Here is a 23,703-nt window from a genome sequence, read left to right on the forward strand (position 1 = left end):
ACGACCGCAGGCAGTAAAGTTACCTCCTATTTTAACGTGACTTAACGACCAGGGACGTAACTTTACTGCCTAAAGTTCATTTGATTGCCGTGGCCATAGCAATGGCTTTCAAATGATGTCCCCTGTTGTTTCTTACAGCAGGGGACCTTTGCTTGACCCCAGGGGGGTGGCATCGCCACCCCCCATCCACGATCAATGTGATTGGCTGTTCAAATCTGAACCGCCAACCACATCGTTCGCACTAATTTCGGCAAAAATAATGCCAGAAATAGTGCGATACTGTGAGATCCTGCTATGATCTATTGTAGCAGCTACAGCAGATCATAGATGGATCTCAAACATGTCGCCCCCAGCCCCTGCAGCACTGATTGGAGCGATCGTGCTATGACGCGCAGTCGCTCCAATCAGTGTGCAGTGGGGCGGTGTGATCTGCAGGTGGCCGCCCTCCCCAGGCCTGTGCTGGTCTGGGGACCGTCCCCCAGCATGTCTGCAGCGTGCACTGGCTGGTACTTTTGGTACCACGCCACCGCTGCTGCTGCCGCCGCCTCTGATGTCACCGCTCCTGCTCCAATGGTAAGTATTCCGCCCCCTGCGCGCTCCCGCGAAGGCCCCTGCGCGCTCCCGCGAAGGCCCCCCGATCTGCCCCCCCACGCCCCGATCTGCCCCCCAGGCGATCTGCCTGCCTCCTCTGTCATCTCTATTCTGCTTCCTAAGTTGCTTCCTTCTGCCTTTGCTTCTCCGCCCCCTCTGCTCTCCCTCTTCCCCCCCCTCCCCCCTCGATGTCGTCCTCTTACCTGCCTTCATCAGGTCGTCCGAGGTCTTCACTGGCCCGATCACATCTGCCTCCATCGCTGGGTCCTTCCTGTTCCTGGGTCCTTCCTGTTCCTGGGTCTTCTGCTGATCTGTCCAACGTCCTGCCTTCTGCTCATGTAAAGCCGTCCATCTCACTGCCTTATTGTTCCTCTCTCTGCAGTTCCTCTGGTCAGTGATCCTCCTGCTAATCCTCTTGGTACTGTGAGTATAACTATTTTTTTTTTTTTCCTGTATCCCCTATCCATTTTTACACCTCATCCGTCCGTGCGTCCCGCCGAGCGCTGATCAGGGATGCAGATAACGCATCTGCATCCGTGGTCAGTTTTCAGCTGGACTTTTTTTTTTCCGTATCCCCGACGCTTTTTGTATCTCATCTGTCCGTGCATCCCGCCGAGCGCTGATCAGGGATGCACATAACGTATCTGCATCCCTGCTCAATTTTTGGCGTGACTTTTTTCCGTATTCGCGACGCTTTTTGTATCGCATCCGCCCATGCGTCCCGCTGAGCGCTGATCAGGGATGCACATAACTGATCTGCATCCCTGCTCAATTTTTGGCGTGACTTTTTTCCGTTTCCCCGCTTTTTGTATCTCATCCGAACGTGCGTCCTGCAGCGGCCGATCAGTGCACCGCGTCTGTGCGTTTGAAAAGTCAAATGGCGTTCCTTCTCTTCTGAGCCCCGCCATGCGCCCAACAATTACTTTCCACCACATATGAGGCATCTTTGTACTCAGTAAAAATTGCACAATACGTTTTATGGCGCAGTTTTTCCTGATACTGTTGTAAAAAAAAAAAAAAAAAAAAAAAAAAAAAAGCTACCTGGTTGATGCAAAAATGTTGTGGTTAAAAAAAAAAAGAAGGGAATTTTGTTACTTACCGTAAATTCCTTTTCTTCTAGCTCCTATTGGGAGACCCAGACGATTGGGTGTATAGCACTGCCTCCGGAGGCCACACAAAGCAATTACACTAAAAAGTGTAAGGCCCCTCCCCTTCTGGCTATACACCCCCAGTGGGATCACTGGCTCACCAGTTTTAGTGCAAAAGCAAGAAGGAGGAAAGCCAATAACTGGTTTAAACAAATTCACTCCGACGTAACGTCGGAGAACTGAAAACCATTCAACATGAACAACATGTGTACCCGAAAAACAACCAAAAATCCCGAAGGACAACAGGGCGGGTGCTGGGTCTCCCAATAGGAGCTAGAAGAAAAGGAATTTACGGTAAGTAACAAAATTCCCTTCTTCTTCGGCGCTCCATTGGGAGACCCAGACGATTGGGACGTCCAAAAGCTCTCCCTGGGTGGGTAAAGAAATACCTCATGTTAGAGTTGCAAGACAGCCCTCCCCTACGGGGAGGCAACTGCCGCCTGCAGGACTCTTCTACCTAGGCTGGCGTCCGCCGAAGCATAGGTATGCACCTGATAATGTTTGGTGAAAGTGTGCAGACTCGACCAGGTAGCTGCCTGGCACACCTGTTGAGCCGTAGCCTGGTGTCGTAGTGCCCAGGACGCACCCACGGCTCTGGTAGAATGGGCCTTCAGCCCTGATGGAACCGGAAGCCCAGCAGAACGGTAGGCTTCAAGAATTGGTTCTTTGATCCATCGAGCCAGGGTGGCCTTGGAAGCCTGCGACCCTTTGCGCTTACCAGCGACAAGGACAAAGACTGCATCCGAACGGCGCAGGGGCGCCGTGCGGGAAATGTAGATTCTGAGTGCTCTCACCAGATCTAACAAATGTAAATCCTTCTCATAGCGATGAACTGCATGAGGACAAAAAGAAGGCAAAGAGATATCCTGATTAAGATGAAACGAGGATACCACCTTCGGGAGAAACTCCTGAATGGGTCGCAGCACTACCTTGTCCTGGTGGAAGACCAGGAAGGGAGCCTTGGATGACAGCGCTGCTAGCTCAGACACTCTCCGAAGAGATGTGATCGCTACCAAAAAAGCCACTTTCTGTGATAGTCTAGAAAGTGAAACCTCCCTCAGAGGCTCGAAGGGCGGCTTCTGGAGGGCAACCAGTACCCTGTTCAGATCCCATGGATCTAACGGCCGCTTGTACGGGGGTACGATATGACAAACCCCCTGCAGGAACGTGTGTACCTTAGAAAGTCGTGCTAGACGCTTCTGAAAAAAGACGGATAGCGCCGAGACTTGCCCTTTAAGGGAGCCGAGCGACAAACCTTTTTCTAACCCAGATTGCAGGAAAGAAAGAAAAGTAGGCAATGCAAATGGCCAGGGAGACACTCCCTGAGCAGAGCACCAGGATAAGAATATCCTCCACGTTCTGTGGTAGATCTTAGCGGACGTGGGCTTCCTAGCCTGTCTCATGGTGGCAACGACCCCTTGGGATAATCCTGAAGACGCTAGGATCCAGGACTCAATGGCCACACAGTCAGGTTCAGGGCCGCAGAATTCCGATGGAAAAACGGCCCTTGGGACAGCAAGTCTGGTCGGTCTGGTAGTGCCCACGGTTGGCCGACCGTGAGATGCCACAGATCCGGATACCACGCCCTCCGTGGCCAGTCTGGGGCGACGAGTATGACGCGGCTGCAGTCGGATCTGATCTTGCGTAGCACCCTGGGCAAGAGTGCCAGAGGTGGAAACACATAAGGGAGCCGGAACTGCGACCAATCTTGCACTAAGGCGTCTGCCGCCAGAGCTCTGTGATCGCGAGACCGTGCCATGAAGGTTGGGACCTTGTTGTTGTGCCGGGACGCCATTAAGTCGACGTCCGGCCTTCCCCAGCGGCGACAGATTTCCTGAAACACGTCCGGGTGAAGGGACCATTCCCCTGCGTCCATGCCCTGGCGACTGAGGAAGTCTGCTTCCCAGTTTTCTACGCCGGGGATGTGAACTGCGGATATGGTGGAGGCCGTGGCTTCCACCCACATCAGAATCCGCCGGACTTCCTGGAAGGCTTGCCGACTGCGTGTCCCCCCTTGGTGGTTGATGTATGCCACCGCTGTGGAGTTGTCCGACTGAATTCGGATCTGCCTTCCTTCCAGCCACTGCTGGAAGGCTAGTAGGGCAAGATACACTGCTCTGATTTCCAGAACATTGATCTGAAGGGTGGACTCCTGCTGGGTCCACGTACCCTGAGCCCTGTGATGGAGAAAAACTGCTCCCCACCCTGACAGACTCGCGTCTGTCGTGACCACCGCCCAGGACGGTGGTAGGAAGGATCTTCCCTGTGATAATGAGGTGGGAAGAAGCCACCACTGCAGAGAGTCCTTGGCCGTCTGGGAAAGGGAGACTTTCCTGTCCAGGGATGTTGACTTCCCGTCCCATTGGCGGAGAATGTCCCATTGAAGTGGGCGCAGATGAAACTGCGCAAACGGAACCGCCTCCATTGCCGCCACCATCTTCCCGAGGAAGTGCATGAGGCGTCTTAAGGAGTGCGACTGACTTTGAAAGAGAGCCTGCACCCCCGTCTGTAGTGACCGCTGCTTGTCCAGCGGAAGCTTCACTATCGCTGAGAGAGTATGAAACTCCATGCCAAGATACGTCAGTGATTGGGTCGGTAACAGATTTGACTTTGAGAAGTTGATGATCCACCCGAACGTCTGGAGAGTCTCCAGTGCAACGTTCAGGCTGAGTTGGCATGCCTCCTGAGAGGGTGCCTTGACAAGTAGATCGTCCAAGTAAGGGATCACAGAATGTCCCTGAGAGTGCAAGACTGCTACCACTGCCGCCATGACCTTGGTGAACACCCGTGGGGCTGTCGCCAGACCAAATGGCAGAGCTACGAACTGAAGATGGTCGTCTCCAATCACGAAGCGTAGAAAGCGTTGGTGCTCTGTAGCAATCGGCACGTGGAGATAAGCATCTTTGATGTCTATTGATGCTAGGAAATCTCCTTGAGACATTGAGGCAATGACTGAGCGGAGGGATTCCATCCGGAACCGCCTGGCGTTCACATGCTTGTTGAGCAGTTTTAGGTCCAGAACAGGACGGAATGAGCCGTCCTTTTTTGGCACCACAAAGAGATTGGAGTAAAAACCTTGTCCTTGTTCCCGAAGAGGAACAGGGACCACCACTCCTTCTGCTCTTAGAGAATGCACCGCCTGCAGAAGGGCATCTGCTCGGTCGGGATGTGGGGAAGTTCTGAAGAACCGAGGCGGAGGACGAGAACTGAACTCTATCCTGTACCCGTGAGACAAAATGTCTGTTACCCACTGGTCTTTGACCTGTGGCAGCCAAATGTCGCAAAAGCGGGAGAGCCTGCCACCGACCGAGGATGCGGAGGGAGGCGGCCGAAAGTCATGAGGCAGCCGCCTTGGAAGCAGTACCTCCGGCTGCTTTCTTGGGGCGTGAGTGAGACCGCCAGGAATCAGAGCTCCTTTGCTCTTTCTGAGTCCCTTTGGACGAGGAGAATTGGGACTTGCCCGAGCCTCGAAAGGACCGAAACTTTGACTGCCACTTCCTCTGTTGAGGTTTGGTTGATCTGGGCTGGGGTAAGGAAGAGTCCTTACCTTTGGACTGTTTAATGATTTCCGCCAATTTCTCACCAAACAGTCTGTCTCCAGATAGTGGCAAGCTGGTTAAACATTTTTTAGAAGCAGAATCTGCTTTCCATTCTTTTAACCACAAGGCTCTGCGCAAAACTACAGAGTTGGCGGATGCCATTGAGGTACGGCTCGTAGATTCTAGTACCGCATTGATAGCGTAGGTCGCAAACGCAGTCATTTGCGTAGTTAAGGACGCCACTTGCGGCACTGCTGGACTTAAGAAAGAGTCCACCTGTGCCAGACCAGCTGAAATAGCTTGGAGCGCCCACACGGCCGCGAATGCTGGGGCAAACGACGCGCCAATAGCTTCATAGACAGATTTCAACCAAAGGTCCATCTGTCTGTCATTGGCATCTTTAAGTGAAGCCCCATCCTCCACTGCAACTATGGATCTAGCTGCAAGCCTGGATATTGGAGGGTCCACTTTTGGACACTGGGTCCAGCGCTTGACCACGTCAGGGGGAAAGGGATAACGTGTATCCTTAAGACGTTTGGAAAAACGCTTGTCCGGATAAGCGTGGTGTTTCTGGATTGATTCTCTGAAGTCAGAGTGGTCCAGAAAAGTACTCAATTTACGCTTGGGATACAGGAAATGGAATTTCTCCTGCTGGGCAGCTGCCTCCTCAGCTGAAGGGGCTGGTGGAGAAATATCCAACAGCCTATTGATGGCCGCTATAAGGTCGTTTACCATGGCGTCACCATCTGGCGTATCCAAATTGAGTGCGGTGTCAGGACCAGACTCCTGATCACCCACCTCTGTCTCATCATATAGAGACCCTTCTCGCTGAGACCCTGACCCGCGTGACGACGTGGAGGGTCTCTCCCAGCGAGCTCTCTTAGGCGGCCTGGGACTGTCATCAGAATCAGAGCCCTCAGCCTGTGATGCCTGGGACCCCCTCGAAGTACGGATTAGTTCCAACTGAGGGGGACCTGGGAACATAGCCACAGCAGAGTCCATGGTCTGAGCCACTGGCCTGGACTGCAAGGTCTCCAGGATTTTTGTCATAGTCACAGACATTTTATCAGCAAAGACTGCAAATTCTGTCCCCGTCACCGGGGCAGGGTTCACAGGCGCCTCTGCCTGGGCTACCACCACCATATGCTCTGGCTGACGAAGTGCCACTGGGACTGAACATTGCACACAATGAGGGTCGTTGGAGCCTGCTGGTAGATTAGCCCCACATGCTGTACAAGCAGAGTATACAGCCCGTGCCTTGGCACCCTTGCGTTTTGTGGATGACATGTTGCTGTCTCCTCAGAGCAATATAGGGGTATACAGCCAAGAAGCGACCGTACAGTGCAGTATATATATATATATATATATATCTGGTACAGGAAAAAGTACACCAATACACACTGTGGCACTAGTGGGGCCAGCACTAATGTTCTGCTTACCGCCCGCTAAACGCGGGTGTGTGGTCGCCAGAAATCCCTAGTCTGGGTCTCCCAGAGCCTGTGTCCGTCCTCCAGCCAGACTGCATGCAGGAATGGCTGCCGGCGTCCTGTGGAGGGGGGGGGAGGGCCCTGGGCGTGCTCAGACCAAAAGCGGGAAACCTGCGTCCCACTGTGCCTAGTGAGAGGGCTGGAGCATGTAAATAAGGCTCCAGCCCTCGGCGCTGACGATTGCACAGCGTCTGTCCCATTCCCTGATTGACAGGGAGGGGGCGGGAACGAAGCGGAGCTAGGCCGCAAAAGCCGGGGACTAAATTTATAAGCGCCGCCTCCGTAAAAGCGCGGTCGGCGCTAAGTCCCCGGCGCACTACAAGTCCCAGCCGCGCCGCCGCTCCGAGAGTGGCCGGCGCGGTAGTTCCCAGCACATGAATCCACACAGCTAAGCTGCTGTGATCCAAGCCCAGCGTGGAGCGCTACTGTCCCCGGCGCACTAACACACCCAGCAAGTCTGGCGTGTGCGTGCCTGTCTGTACGGGGACACAGAGTACCTGAAAGTTGCAGGGCCTTGTCCCTGAACGGTACCCCGGCTCCTTATCCAGCAGGTTCAATGGGTCTGTGGACGGAGCCCGGCCTCAGGGCTTGGAGGCCGGTAAGATCCCACTTCCTCAGAGCCCCTCAGGGGGATGGGGAAGGAAAGCAGCATGTGGGCTCCAGCCTCTGTACTCGCAATGGGTACCTCAACCTTACAAACCACAAGTGGGGTGAGAAGGGAGCATGCTGGGGGCCCTAGTATGGGCCCTCTTTTCTTCCATCCGATATAGTCAGCAGCTACTGCTGACAAAACAGTGGAGCTATGCGTGGATGTCTGACCTCCTTCGCACAAAGCAGAAAACTGGTGAGCCAGTGATCCCACTGGGGGTGTATAGCCAGAAGGGGAGGGGCCTTACACTTTTTAGTGTAATTGCTTTGTGTGGCCTCCGGAGGCAGTGCTATACACCCAATCGTCTGGGTCTCCCAATGGAGCGCCGAAGAAAATAATAATTTTCACGGTTCAACGTTATCAACTTCTGTGGAGCCCCTGGGGGTAAAAGGGGCTCACAAAATATCTAGATAAATTCCTTGAGGGGTCTAGTTCAAACATGGGGTAATTTCTGGGGGAGCTCCACTGTTTAGGCACCATAGGGGGTCTCCAAATGTGACATGGCGTCCGCTAATGATTCCAACCAATTTTGCTGTCAAATGGCGTTCCTTCTCTTCTGAGCCCCGCCATGCGCCCAAACAATTACTTTCCACCACATATGAGGTATCGTCGTACTCAGGAAAAAAATGCACTATAAATGTTATGGTGAATTTTTTCCCGATACCCTTGTGAAAAAAAAGCTACCTAGTTGAAGCAAAGAAACAACAAAGAGCCAGCACCAATGTGCACTAAGGCATCAAATATTCCAAACTGCATTATAAAAAATTTTTTTTGAGATTTTTGGCAAAAAATTGCAATTTCTTGAGCTGCTTCGCCACGTCACGGCAAATCTCATTTGAAGCAGTCCTACACTAAAATATTTTTATAAAATGTGCCATGCGGCCTCACACATGAATAACAGAACTGCTCTCAGCAGCACTCACCTGGTCTATTGCAGTCCCGTACCCATGACTGAGTCACGGTTGTGGGCGGGACAGGTCCAAGCAAATGCTGCATGAAGTATATATATAGCCTGTGGACAAAGCCTGATGACCCAATGTGAACAGTCACCAAACGCCAAAATCTATACAGATGGAATACATCCCAAATGAGATTTGCCGTGATGTGGCGAGGCAGCTCAAGAAATTGCAATTTTTTGCCAAAAATCTCAAAATTTTTATAATAAGTACAGTTTGGAATGTTTAGTGCTGAAGTGCACATTTAGTGCTGGCTTTTTGTTTTTCTTCATTGAATTGGTCGGTGGCTGACCCCCACTTTGCTATGCACCCCAATTTGGGATGTATTCCATCTGTCTAGATTTTTGCGGTTGGTGACTGTTCACATTGTCATCAGGCCTTGTCCACAGGCTATTTACTTCATGCAGCATTTGCTTGGACCTGTCCCGCCCACAGCCATGACTCAGTCATGGGTACGGGATTGAAATAGACCAGGTGAGTGCTGCTAAGAGCAGTTCTACTATTCATATGTGAGGCCGTATGGCACATTTTATAAAAATATTTTAGTGTAGGACTGCCTCAAATGAGATTTGCCGTGATGTGGCGAGGCAGCTCAAGAAATTGCAATTTTTTGCCAAAAATCTCAAAATTTTTATAATAAGTACAGTTTGGAATGTTTAGTGCTGAAGTGCACATTTAGTGCTGGCTTTTTGTTTTTCTTCATTGAATTGGTCGGTGGCTGACCCCCACTTTGCTATGCACCCCAATTTGGGATGTATTCCATCTGTCTAGATTTTTGCGGTTGGTGACTGTTCACATTGTCATCAGGCCTTGTCCACAGGCTATTTACTTCATGCAGCATTTGCTTGGACCTGTCCCGCCCACAGCCATGACTCAGTCATGGGTACGGGATTGAAATAGACCAGGTGAGTGCTGCTAAGAGCAGTTCTACTATTCATATGTGAGGCCGTATGGCACATTTTATAAAAATATTTTAGTGTAGGACTGCCTCAAATGAGATTTGCCGTGATGTGGCGAGGCAGCTCAAGAAATTGCAATTTTTTGCCAAAAATCTCAAAATTTTTATAATAAGTACAGTTTGGAATGTTTAGTGCTGAAGTGCACATTTAGTGCTGGCTTTTTGTTTTTCTTCATTGAATTGGTCGGTGGCTGACCCCCACTTTGCTATGCACCCCAATTTGGGATGTATTCCATCTGTCTAGATTTTTGCGGTTGGTGACTGTTCACATTGTCATCAGGCCTTGTCCACAGGCTATTTACTTCATGCAGCATTTGCTTGGACCTGTCCCGCCCACAGCCATGACTCAGTCATGGGTACGGGATTGAAATAGACCAGGTGAGTGCTGCTAAGAGCAGTTCTACTATTCATATGTGAGGCCGTATGGCACATTTTATAAAAATATTTTAGTGTAGGACTGCCTCAAATGAGATTTGCCGTGATGTGGCGAGGCAGCTCAAGAAATTGCAATTTTTTGCCAAAAATCTCAAAATTTTTATAATAAGTACAGTTTGGAATGTTTAGTGCTGAAGTGCACATTTAGTGCTGGCTTTTTGTTTTCCTAGTTGAAGCAACAGTTTTGTGGTAAAAAACAATTTTTTTCTTTTCACAGCTCAACGTTATAAACTTCTGTGAAGCCCCCAGGTGTTCAAAGTGCTCACCAAACATCTAGAAAAATTATTTGAGGGCTCTAGTTTCCAAAATGGGGTCACTTGTGGGGTAGCTCCATTGTTTAGGCACCTCAGGGGGTCTTCAAACCCGACATGGCGTCCGCTAATGAGTGCAGCTAATTTTGCGTTCAAAAATTCAAATGGCGCTCCTTCCCTTCCGAGCTCTGCCGTGCGCCCAAACAATTGATTTTTACCACATATGTGGTATCAGCGTACTCAGGAGAAAATGCACAATAAATTGTAGGGTGCACTTTCTCTTTTCTCCCTTGAGAAAATGAAAAATTATGGCTAAAGTAACATTTTTGTGTTAAAAAGTAAAATTTTCATTTTTTCCCTTCCACATTGCTTTGGTTCCTGTGAAGCACCTAAAGGGTTAACTTCTTGGATGTGGTTTTGAGCAGTGTGAGGGGTGCAGTTTTTAGAATGGGGTCACTTTTGGGTATTTTCTGTCACCTAGGTCTCTCAAAGTCACTTCAAATGTGATGTGGTCCCTAAAAAAAATTATTTTGTAAATTTTGTTGGAAAAATGAGAAATTTCTGATGACCTTTGACCCCTTCTAACTTCCTAACGAAAAAAAAAATTGTTTCGAAAATTGCGCTGATGTAAAGTAGCCAAGTGGGAATGTTTATTTAGTACCTATTTTGTGTGACATATCTCTCAGATTTATGGGCATAAATTTTCAAAGTTTGAAAATTGCAAAATTTTCAAAATTTTCGCAAAATTTCCACAAATAAACGCAAAAATTATCGGCCTAAATTTACCACTATCATCAAGTACAATATGTCACGAAAAAACAATCTCAGAATCGCCAGGATCCGTTGAAGCGTTCCAGAGTTATAACCTGTCAAAGTGACACTGGTCAGAATTGCAAAAAATGGCCCGGTCATTAGGGTGTTTTAGTGGCCGGGGGTGAAGGGGTTAATATAATCTGATGTCATTTGTAATGTGACTGAATCCAAATATCCATACTGAGACTGTAACCCCAGGACCAGAAACAGTTTTCCACAATGTACACCACATATAGGTCTATAAAACTATACATTTGAGTCAGGAGATTCGCAACTGGACTGGGCACCGCGATTAATGTAAGCACCGTGAAATATGGCCGTATGAACTCGTGTATATATGGCAGGAGCCACCTAGTAGATGCCTTTTCTCCATTACCTAGGAAAGGGTTTCTGAAAATATCACTGCTACAGAAAGACGTTTCAGCAATGAGTGAAAGGGCAAATTGGGGGATTGTAACTTTTCAGGAAGAACCACTGCCAAGATCCAGTTGCATTGTCTGTTAAAGACCTGTGAAGAGTTTTGCCATTATTATTCAATAAAATATTACTGCATGACGTACTAATGTGAAAAGAGACAAACTGAAAGTATTCCCAATGCCAAGAGCCTATCCCAATATGCTGTAGATATAATAATATGAGCAAATACCTCCAATTGGAAATACAGTATAGTTCTCTTGATTAGCTAGGACTTTTACCTCATGTTCAGGGCATTGCAGCCCTAGGTATCCATGGTTACGATCACTCATAGGCTATGTGCACACGTAGAGTTCTGTCCCTGCAGAAATTTCTGCAGCGATTTGAACAGCACACGTGCGCTTCAAATCGCTGCAAAAAGAGTCCATAATAAAAAAAAAAAAGCCGATTTCATGCGCTCTGACTGCAGCCCCTCCCATAGACAGAACTGGGGATGCATACAGAGCGCACGGAATAAGTGACATGTCACTTCTTAGAACGCACGCTTCGGGCAGCAGCCGAAGCACTGCGCTCTAAGGCTATGTGCACACGTTGCGTACAGTTCACTGCAGAAATTTCTGCAGCGATCTGAAGAGCACATGTGCGCTTCTAATCGCTGCAGAAAATGTCCGTAGTGAAGCCGATTCCATGCGCTCTGCCTGCAGCTCCTGCCATAGACAGAGCAGGAGCTGCCGGCAAAGCGCAGGAAAGAAGTGACATGTCACTTCTTTTTACGCAGCGCTTCGGCAGTAGCTGAAGCGCTGCGCTCTAAAGCGCCACGTGCGCACGGCCCCTGCACAATCTCCATAGACTGTGCAGGGGACGCAGGACGCATGCAGTTACGCTGCGCTACAAAGCGCAGCGTAACTGCATGTATTTGCGCAACGTGCGCACATAGCCTAATACGCCACATGCGCACGTCTCCTGCATAATCTTCATAGATTATGCTGGGGACGCAGGACGCATGCAGTTACGCTGCGGTGCAGATCGCAGCGTAACTGCATGCAAATACGCAACGTGCGCACATAGCCATATAGTGACAGGTAGTTGGTTGTGGTCATAACCATGGAAACCTATGGTACTGCAATGTCCTGCACATGAGGTAAGTGACATAGCTAATCTGGATAAGGCTATGTGCGCACTAGGCCGTTTTACCCGCGGATTTACCCGCGGTTTTGCTGCGGAAATTTCTTGAGAAATCTTTGAAATCTTTCTGCAGACATTTCCCAGCAAAACCTACGGGGAAAAATAAGAATTATTCTTACCGATAATTCGGTTTCTAGGACCTTCCACGACAGCATAGGAGGTTGTCTCTCCACGCCCTAATTGGGACAGGAAGTTCAAGAGGTTTAAAAGGACCCTCCCACCTCCCACAGCCAGTGTCTTACAAAGAATCCATAGCATATGAGAAGTACCACACATTCAGGAATATATGAATACAAGGGGAGGGAATTACCTGCTGTCGTGGAAGGTCCTAGAAACCGAATTATCGGTAAGAATAATTCTTATTTCTCTAGTCCCTTCCACGACAGCATAGGAGGAATACCAAAGAATTGATACCTAGGGGGGGACCACAGCCTGCAGGACCCTCCTGCCAAAGGCCAAATCCCTGTTGGAATCCAGATCCAACCGATAATGCTTCGTGAAAGTATGGAGCGAAGACCACGTAGCCGCCTTGCAGATCTGCTCAGGGGAGGCCCCTGCCCGTTCAGCCCAGGAGACAGAGGTAGCCCTGGTGGAGTGCGCCGTGAATCCAGTAGGTGGAGAGAGATGCTGAGCGAGGTAGGCATCTCTAATTGCCCGTACAATCCAGTTGGCGACGGTACTCTTAGCCACCTTCTTGCCCTTATTGCGGCCAAAGGGCTGGATGAACAGGTTAGAATCAAGGCGCCAAGAAGCAGTAACCTCCAGGTAGTGCAACACTATCCGACGGACATCCAAAGAATGAAACACTTCCTCACCCGGAGTCCGAGGATTCTGACAGAAGGAAGGCAGGACGATGGACTGAGAACGGTGAAAATCCGAAACCACCTTGGGAAGGAAGGAAGGGTCCAGCTGAAACACAATGCTGTCATCTGATGGTCAGGTAAGGTTCCCTAATAGACAAAGCCTGAAGTTCACCGACTCTGCGAGCAGACGTAATAGCCACAAGAAAGGCAGTTTTGTGAGAAAGAGAACGAATGTTACAAGAGCACAGAGGTTCAAACGGTGACTGAGATAGTCCGGTAAGGACCACATTGAGATCCCAGCGAGGCGTCAGGACCCTCTGACGTGGACAGAGTCTACTAGCTGACACAAAGAACCGACGGATCCAACGATGATCTGTCAGAGCCGTGTCAAAGACAGCACTGAGGGCGGACACCTGAACCTTCAGGGTGCTAGGCCGAAGGCCTAAGTCCAATCCACTCTGGAGGAAGTCCAGAATCTGCGCAATATTAGGCCGAAGTGGGTCAGGAGGCCGAGAACCACACCAGGAGGAAAATCTCTTCCAGATTTTGTTGTAAATACTATTAGTCACAGGTTTACGGTTCTTCTGTAGGGTAGCCACAACTTTGTCAGAAAGCCCTTGGGCCTTCAGTGCCCGGGCCTCAGAAGCCAGGCAGCCAAGTTGAGTTTCTGGGGAGCCGGATGGAAAATCGGACCTTGTGACAGTAAGCTGGGGTCCGAACCTAAGAGGACTGGGCCGTCGATTTCTAGCGTCAAGACCAGGCTGTACCAACTCCTCCGGGGCCACAGCGGGGCTACCAGTATAGTTGGGACCCCCTCGTCTCTGATCTTCCTCAGGGCCCTTGCGAGAAGAGGAAGAGGGGGGAACGCGTAAGCGAGGCGAAAGGACCACTTGTGGCAGAAAGCGTCTACCCCTAACGCCTCGTCCCGTGGGTTCAGGGAGAAATATGTTGCGACCTTGCGATTCCCCGCCGAAGCAAAGAGGTCCACCTCTGGAGCACCCCACCTTGCCACCAGAGAGCAGAACACCGCCTGATCCAGACCCCATTCCCCCGGATGAACATCCAGACGACTCAGGAAATCCGCCTGAAGATTTAGGGAGCCCTTCAGATGGACCGCAGAGAGGGAGAGCAGAGATTGTTCCGCCCATTGAAAGATTCGGGAGGACGCTGACTTCAGGGCGCCTGAGCGTGTACTGCCCTGATGGCGGAGATGTGCCACTGTTGTGATATTGTCTGAATACACCAGGACGTGAGAGTCCCGGACGAGGTCCTGAGCCGCAAGGAGGGCTTCCCTGACTGCCCTGAGCTCCCGGTAGTTGGACGATTGGGAGCTGACGTAAGGACTCCAGACCCCTTGAAATGGGGAGTTTGCCACCATTGCCCCCCATCCTCGTAGGCTGGCATCTGTGGTCAGCCAGGACCGCTTCATCAGGCCTTCTACCTTCCTATCCATCTGATCCTTCAGTTGGGAAGTATCTTCAAAGGGAAGAGCCGTTTGCTTAGCTACCCTAGCCACCTGAACGTCTACTCTTGGGACCTCCCAATGTAATCCAGAAGGTTCCAGAGGAAACCGGCGTCTAGGGTCACTCCGTACCCGTCTCTCAGGAAATTCCCATTCTTGAGAGACAATATCCAAAATATTGGTATGAACTGGGAATCCTAACTGTTTGACTGACTTCAGGCCAGCAAACATTTCGTCCTGGATTGAGGGAAGCAACTGCACTTCCTCTAATCCCATAGTGCTCTGAACTGCCCCAATAAGATCCCCCAAATCTTCAGAGGGAAACAGAAAGGACTGGTCAGACCCCCCAGAGGGAAATCCTTCATCAGGACCCTCAGAGGTGGAATCAGCGTCCTCCTGATCAGACGGGGTCGACTGGAGTCTCCTCTTTTTTGGAGGAGAGGGTTCAGGAGCAGGGCCAGGAGCAGGGCCAGGAGCAGAGCCAGGAGCAGAGCCAGGAGCAGAGCCAGGAGCAGGAAGGGAGGCCAGTGAGGCCCTAATCTCCTGTTTCATCATGGACCGCAACTCGTCTATTAGGGACGGTTGTTCGGCCCTAATAATCTGGTCCGTACATTGCTGGCAAAGCTTTTTATCCCATACTGCAGGGAGCTTTTTTATACAGATAGGACATTTTTTAATTTTTTCCATTCTGTCAGGTCTATCAGGCTTATCGGACTTGTCAGCCTTTTCTGACTTCTCAGGCTTCTCTGATTTTTCATTTCTGTCAGTTTTCTTGGTGGCCTTGTCCTCCTAGAAACACAGACCAGAGAGCCATAAATCATCTGACTGAGACCTATGTCTGAGGGACCATCCCCCTCCATACTTACAGTAGCAGGGGGCACACTGGGTTCTGCAGAGGCAGCTGCAGCGGAAGACATGACAGGGAGCACGGTTGCTTACCATGATCTGACGTCTTCGTGGCAGCCCTTATGCAAAAGGGCCTGCCCCTCCCAGTGACTGTAATTGTTCCCCGCCTCCCGCATCCGGTCCTGGACAGGCCGAGTCACCGTCGGCGTGTCCTCCACGCTGCCTCCGCAAACCGGAAGCGCTCGACCGGAAGTCCGCAAGACCGGAAGTCCCGCCCCCGGGAGCACTTCTGGATCGCTCCGGCAGCGTGCATGCAGGAAGCGGCCGGCGGCTCAGGGAGGACGCCGGCCGGGGAGCTCAACAGCCTGCATCACCCCTAAGGAGGCTCCGGAAGGCTGGAGCAGCGGTCCCCCACAGCGTGAGGGAACAGCAAGGGAGGAGCGGTGAAGGCCCGACCGATGCTGTCCGGCTTAAGGTAACAGGGGAAGAAAAAAAAAAAAAATTATACTGTAGTTCGCCGGCCACCACAGCATAGGAGAAAAATAAAAACCTCTCCATGCCCCATGGGGACAGGAAAGACACTGGCTGTGGGAGGTGGGAGGGTCCTTTTAAACCTCTTGAACTTCCTGTCCCAATTAGGGCGTGGAGAGACAACCTCCTATGCTGTCGTGGAAGGGACTAGAGAAAATAGCTGTGCGCACGCTGCGTTTTTTTCTCAAGAAAATTCTTTGTGAAGATTTTCTTGAGAAAATTTCTCGAGAAAATGTGCATGTCACTTCTTTTCCACAGGTACGGTATACCCCCGGTATTTCACTCCATTCACTGTAATGTAATCGCGAAATTCCGGGGGTATACCGCAGGTAGCAAATGATGTGCGGTATACCCCCGGTATAGCCGCGATTTACCTGCAGTAATGCTCATCGCTGCCTGCGGTTTTGCAGGGAGGGATGTCGTCATGACAGAAGAGGAAGCGGAGCAGAGTAAACACACACATCACACTCCCTGGACACCGCACAGAAGCGCTTCCGTGTGACGTCCGGCGGATGCCCATGAGTCTGTGTCCCGCTCCGGCCCCGCCGCTGCCTGCCCGGCAGTGTGTCAGTGTCTGCCCGCAGTGTCAGCTGCTTGTCACGCTGCAGTGCAGGCAGACACTGCACACAGCAGTGCGTGCAGCGGCGGGGATGCCGAGCGCTGCTGTCAGGAGGTGAGATGAGATCATTACCCGCTGTGATGATCTCCTGCCTCCTGACGTCACCGCGGTCACTGCTGTCTATGCCCGTCTCGCGAGCGGCCCGAGACTGTCACTAGCGGTAACGTCACGGGCTCTCGCGATACTGCTGACAACGCGGCGGGCATAGAAGACAGTGACAGCGCTGATGGCAGGACTGCAGGAGATCATCACAGCAGGTAATGATCTCATCTATCCTCCTGACAGCAGCACTTGTCACGCCCTGCAGTGACCTGGGCTGACCCATTGATGTTAGCTCAGGTCACTGCATTGCTCTCCCAGCCAATGGGGAACATTCTGTTCTTTATGGACTGGGACAGGGACTATGGTATGGATCGCCGTTGGACCCCCACTTATTGGATTACGCTGGACCAGGATTTGAATGTTCTTGTCAAAAAAATTGGTGAAAGAGGGAATGTGGGGAGTGTTTTTTTTAAATAAAACTTTTTTGTTGTCTATTTTTTATTTCTTACTGACTGGGTTGGTGATGTCGGGTGTCTGATAGACGCCTGACATCACGAACCCCAGGGCTTGATGCCAGGTGACATTACACATCTGGCATCAACCCCATATATTACCCCGTTTGCCACTGCACCAGGGCAACGGGATGAGTTGGGGTGAAGCGCCAGGATTGGCGCATCTAATGGATGCGCCACTTCTGGGGCGGCTGCAGCCTGCTATATTTAGGCTGGGGAGTGTCCAATAAGAGTGGACCTCCCTAGTCTGAGAATATCAGACCCCAGCTGTGCGCTTTACCTTGGCTGGTGATCCAATTTGGGGGGGACCCCACATTTTTTGTTTTAAATTATTTATTTAATGTAAAATAACAGCGTGGGGTGCCCTCTGTTTTGGATTACCAGCCAAGGTGAAGCTTCCAGCTGTGGTTTGCAGGCTTCAGCCATCTGCTTTACCCTAGCTGGCTACAAAAATAGGGGGAACCACACGTCATTTTTTTTTAATTACTTATTTTTTGGCAAAATACAAGGCTAGGCACCCTTTAGTGCCACATGAAAGTCACTAAAGGGTGCCAGCTTAGAATATGCAGGGGGGTGGGACATTATATAGGTCTTTCTCATTTATCTATCTATCTATTCATCTATCCATCTTTCCCTATATCCATTATCTGTCTATCGATTATCTATTATCTATGTTATTTATTTCTGTTCAGCATAAAAAAACCGCAGGGACCAACCTGCGGCAAAACCGCGGGAAAAACGCATGCGTTTTTCCCGCGGATTTGGTGCGGCTTTTTACCGTAGGTGCGGTAATCTTCAACTCCCAGAAGTTTCTAAAGAAATTTTCTTGAGAAAAATCACTTTTCTAGTGCGCACATAGCCTAACAATACATTTCTAACTTGGAGGTATTTGTGAATATATTACACCTTATACATATTAAGATAGTATCTTGGAGACAGGAACACCTGTTGAAGTGTAAACAAGGTGTTACCCATAAGGGTTGAATGAGGGAGGCAGAGCATAAAGATGTGGCAGAAGCCCCAATTCCACTGCTGGTGAACTCACTTTTTCTTACAGTACTTTTCATAAAACCACTGTTTATATGCAGCCGTGGATGAGTGGGTAGGTGGCAACCCACAGCTCGCTGTAATCTCAGGGAAGACTCCTGTGCTGCAATATAAGACCAGGGCTTTTAGAATAAGCACAGCAAGCAGTTTTAGACTGGGGCGTCAAGGCTTCATCAGTAACATTAATTCTGGGGGTCCACTGTTTAGCTATATGCGAAAATAACCCAACATTAGTATGCAAATGTACTGTTTACATAATAATTTACTGGGTAGTTTGTTTAGCGCACAATGATGAGATGCTGCCCGGGTCCGGAAATAATCAAATATTAGCCCGTCTGCATAAGGGCTATCGGGAGAGTCACTTGTTCCACTGTTGGGGAGTCAAAGCCTGAAAGCAAAAATAAAAAGTGACCCAAAGACAGAAACATGGTGTTTGCACCCCTTTATGCTGCATAGATAGGTATACAACTGGGGGCAGAGACATTACAAGGGCTCACAGTCATATGCACTCCTAACAATGGTATAAAGAGATTATAGGAGCCTTGTCCAGCCTGGATGATATTGTATCTGTCTCATCAGCCACAAATAACTGGGGAACAAATGAAAAAATACATGATAGTGCCTCAGGTATTAATGTTAGGTATATGCAGACCTCTATGAATTTGAGATATCAAGAGGGAGATCCTCAACGGGTGTATTAATTATAGAATGAAAGATTGTCTATACGGTATGTTATAAACACTTATTAAATATAATATATCGGTCCCCTCAGTATACAGCAGACATATATATCTCCTCAGTATACAACACATTATGTACATCATTCCCCTCAGTATACTGCGTGGACTAATGTATATAATGTGTGTGTATATAAATGTAAGTGTATATAATATATATATAATATATATATATCTCCAGAGTGCGGCCTTCAGCATTGCAGCTTGCTGAGGTAAAGTGAAAAAGTGAAAGCTGAGCTCTGATTGGTTGCTATGGACAACTAGACCCTTATCAAGCGTAACCAATAATCTATAATAATATAATGCTGAATGCGTCCTTCTGTCCAAAGCCGAAACAGCAAGTGCACAGTGCTATGCTGACGCCAACATAGCACTGCACACGCGTCAGCCGTCCCCTCCACCCGCCCACACTAGCGTCATGGTGAGGAAGGGGAAAGATGACGACCCGCCGGCCCACCCACGCCACACTCGTCATGGTGAGGGAGGTCAGCAGCGTGCAGACATCACATCACACATGCAGACCTAAAGATGGCTGCGACTGTATGCAGGCTGTTGACTGGCGTGTTGTGGTGCGGAGCACGGGCTGTGCGGGCCAGGGCTGCAGGGGTTTGGATTCTGCACCAGGGTGTGCGGGATCTCCATTGAGGTAGCACGGTGCTGTGTGTTGAAAGAGGCCAGCAGTGGTGTCTCAGAGCAGGACGACTGTGCAGCAGGAGGTGAAGAATCTGTTGAAGCAGGTACAGCTGGTCAAGGTCACTGACGTCACTGCACAGACCACAAGTGTGTGCACTGCTGCTCTTTGTTATCTACTAATACACACACACAGCCAATTCACTGCCGTCACCTGCACCGACCACCGCACATTGCTGCTCTCTGCTAATACACACACTCACTTCACTGGCGTCACCTGCACCGACCACCACATGCTGCTGCTCTCTGCTAATACACACACTCACTTCACTGGCGTCACCTGCACCGACCACCACATGCTGCTGCTCTCTGCTAATACACACACTCACTTCACTAGCGTCACCTGCACCGACCACCACATGCTGCTGCTCTCTGCTAATACACACACTCACTTCACTGGCGTCACCTGCACCGACCACCACATGCTGCTGCTCTCTGCTAATACACACAGTCACTTCACTGGCGTCACCTGCACCGACCACCACATGCTGCTGCTCTCTGCTAATACACACAGTCACTTCACTGGCGTCACCTGCACCGACCACCACATGCTGCTGCTCTCTGCTAATGCACACAGTCACTTCACTGGCGTCACCTGCACCGACCACCACATGCTGCTGCTCTCTGCTAATGCACACAGTCACTTCACTGGCGTCACCTGCACCGACCACCACATGCTGCTGCTCTCTGCTAATGCACACAGTCACTTCACTGGCGTCACCTGCACCGACCACCACATGCTGCTGCTTTCTGCTAATACACACACTCACTTCACTGGCGTCACCTGCACCGACCACCACATGCTGCTGCTCTCTGCTAATACACACACTCACTTCACTGGCGTCACCTGCACCGACCACCACATGCTGCTGCTCTCTGCTAATACACACACTCACTTCACTGGCGTCACCTGCACCGACCACCACATGCTGCTGCTCTCTGCTAATACACACACTCACTTCACTGGCGTCACCTGCACCGACCACCACATGCTGCTGCTCTCTGCTAATACACACTCACTTCACTGGCGTCACCTGCACCGACCACCACATGCTGCTGCTCTCTGCTAATACACACAGTCACTTCACTGGCGTCACCTGCACCGACCACCACATGCTGCTGCTTTCTGCTAATACACACTCACTTCACTGGCGTCACCTGCACCGACCACCACATGCTGCTGCTTTCTGCTAATACACACTCACTTCACTGGCGTCACCTGCACCGACCACCACATGCTGCTGCTCTCTGCTAATACACACAGTCACTTCACTGGCGTCACCTGCACCGACCACCACATGCTGCTGCTCTCTGCTAATACACACAGTCACTTCACTGGCGTCACCTGCACCGACCACCACATGCTGCTGCTCTCTGCTAATACACACAGTCACTTCACTGGCGTCACCTGCACCGACCACCACATGCTGCTGCTTTCTGCTAATACACACAGTCACTTCACTGGCGTCACCTGCACCGACCACCACATGCTGCTGCTTTCTGCTAATACACACAGTCACTTCACTGGCGTCACCTGCACCGACCACCACATGCTGCTGCTTTCTGCTAATACACACAGTCACTTCACTGGCGTCACCTGCACCGACCACCACATGCTGCTGCTCTCTGCTAATACACACACTCACTTCACTGGCGTCACCTGCACCGACCACCACATGCTGCTGCTCTCTGCTAATGCACACAGTCACTTCACTGGCGTCACCTGCACCGACCACCACATGCTGCTGCTCTCTGCTAATACACACACTCACTTCACTGGCGTCACCTGCACCGACCACCACATGCTGCTGCTTTCTGCTAATACACACTCACTTCACTGGCGTCACCTGCACCGACCACCACATGCTGCTGCTCTCTGCTAATACACACAGTCACTTCACTGGCGTCACCTGCACCGACCACCACATGCTGCTGCTCTCTGCTAATACACACAGTCACTTCACTGGCGTCACCTGCACCGACCACCACATGCTGCTGCTTTCTGCTAATACACACAGTCACTTCACTGGCGTCACCTGCACCGACCACCACATGCTGCTGCTCTCTGCTAATACACACAGTCACTTCACTGGCGTCACCTGCACCGACCACCACATGCTGCTGCTCTCTGCTAATACACACACTCACTTCACTGGCGTCACCTGCACCGACCACCACATGCTGCTGCTCTCTGCTAATGCACACAGTCACTTCACTGGCGTCACCTGCACCGACCACCACATGCTGCTGCTTTCTGCTAATACACACACTCACTTCACTGGCATCACCTGCACCGACCACCACATGCTGCTGCTTTCTGCTAATACACACACTCACTTCACTGGCGTCACCTGCACCGACCACCACATGCTGCTGCTTTCTGCTAATACACACAGTCACTTCACTGGCGTCACCTGCACCGACCACCACATGCTGCTGCTTTCTGCTAATACACACACTCACTTCACTGGCGTCACCTGCACCGACCACCACATGCTGCTGCTCTCTGCTAATACACACAGTCACTTCACTGGCGTCACCTGCACCGACCACCACATGCTGCTGCTCTCTGCTAATACACACTCACTTCACTGGCGTCACCTGCACCGACCACCACATGCTGCTGCTCTCTGCTAATACACACAGTCACTTCACTGGCGTCACCTGCACCGACCACCACATGCTGCTGCTTTCTGCTAATACACACTCACTTCACTGGCGTCACCTGCACCGACCACCACATGCTGCTGCTTTCTGCTAATACACACACTCACTTCACTGGCGTCACCTGCACCGACCACCACATGCTGCTGCTCTCTGCTAATACACACAGTCACTTCACTGGCGTCACCTGCACCGACCACCACATGCTGCTGCTCTCTGCTAATACACACACTCACTTCACTGGCGTCACCTGCACCGACCACCACATGCTGCTGCTTTCTGCTAATACACACAGTCACTTCACTGGCGTCACCTGCACCGACCACCACATGCTGCTGCTCTCTGCTAATACACACACTTACTTCACTGGCGTCACCTGCACCGACCACCACATGCTGCTGCTCTCTGCTAATACACACTCACTTCACTGGCGTCACCTGCACCGACCACCACATGCTGCTGCTTTCTGCTAATACACACACATACACACGCGGCCAATTCAGCGGCGTCACCTCCTGCACCAAACACCACATGCTCTGTTATCTGCCTTATATATATGGCGTCTGAGTCAGCGCATCCTTATACCGTAAATAACCAGTTTGTTTCAGATGGTATTCACAGACAATAAAATGGTGCCAGAGATGGCGGTATGCGCTCATGCTGACTCTGGCCCCATTTTAGTGAAGAATTCACCTATAATGTGAATATAGCACTGTTCAGGTGGCGACCATAGGGATAGCGGCAGCCACAGCGCAAAATGTAAAGATAGGGGAGGAAAGCAGCCAGGGGGCTAATAAAGAAGATCGCACCTAAAAGTCCCACCCCAATGCTAAATCATCAACACTCGGGTGTTGAAAGGATTCAACAGCTAGTAATAATATAATGCACTCATGGTGTAATACACATCTACATATATGTGCGGCTTAGGAGTCACCAGCCATGTTATACACCATAACCCTGCCGCTTCCTTACGTCAGCACTGGAATTGGGGTCCATACAACACAATGAGGAAAACGACTTCTCTCGGGATCTGGCTTCATTTTCTCCTCTGCCACTTCCGCCATCACGGGCAGCAACACCTCCACTTCCGCCATCAGTGCCAGTCTTCTACCTCGGCCTCATGTACCGGGCGTGACGTCACATCCGCCCTGCTCCATGTTCCAATCGCTAGCCACATTATAGAGGTGTTTTGTTTGACTCTCTTTAGTCAGTGCTGGTGCTTCTTCACGACATTCTCTCCATATCCCTTTCCTATAGCCACATCGCCATGCCCTCGTATCTTACAGCACGTACTTGGTTATTTCATGAGGGCAGAGCGCCCACT

The 23,703-nt window shown here is 50.6% G+C and overlaps 1 protein-coding gene across 2 annotated transcripts in view; it reads right to left on the reverse strand.

Moving 5' to 3' along the window:
* Nucleotides 1–23,632, reverse strand: part of TMEM222 (transmembrane protein 222) — a 39,139-nt gene extending 15,507 nt beyond the window's left edge. Inside the window, exon 1 of one of the 2 annotated variants that reach the window (XM_075335917.1) lies at nt 23,352–23,632. In XM_075335917.1, the coding sequence (XP_075192032.1) occupies nt 23,352–23,473 (122 nt within the window). In that variant the 5' untranslated portion in view covers nt 23,474–23,632. The remainder of the gene's footprint in view (nt 1–23,351) is intronic. The other variant, XM_075335918.1, reaches the window with a different exon arrangement.
* Nucleotides 23,633–23,703: the final 71 nt, after the last annotated feature.

This window comes from Anomaloglossus baeobatrachus, chromosome 2, assembly GCF_048569485.1.
Source record: "Anomaloglossus baeobatrachus isolate aAnoBae1 chromosome 2, aAnoBae1.hap1, whole genome shotgun sequence".
Lineage (NCBI taxonomy): Eukaryota > Metazoa > Chordata > Amphibia > Anura > Aromobatidae > Anomaloglossus > Anomaloglossus baeobatrachus.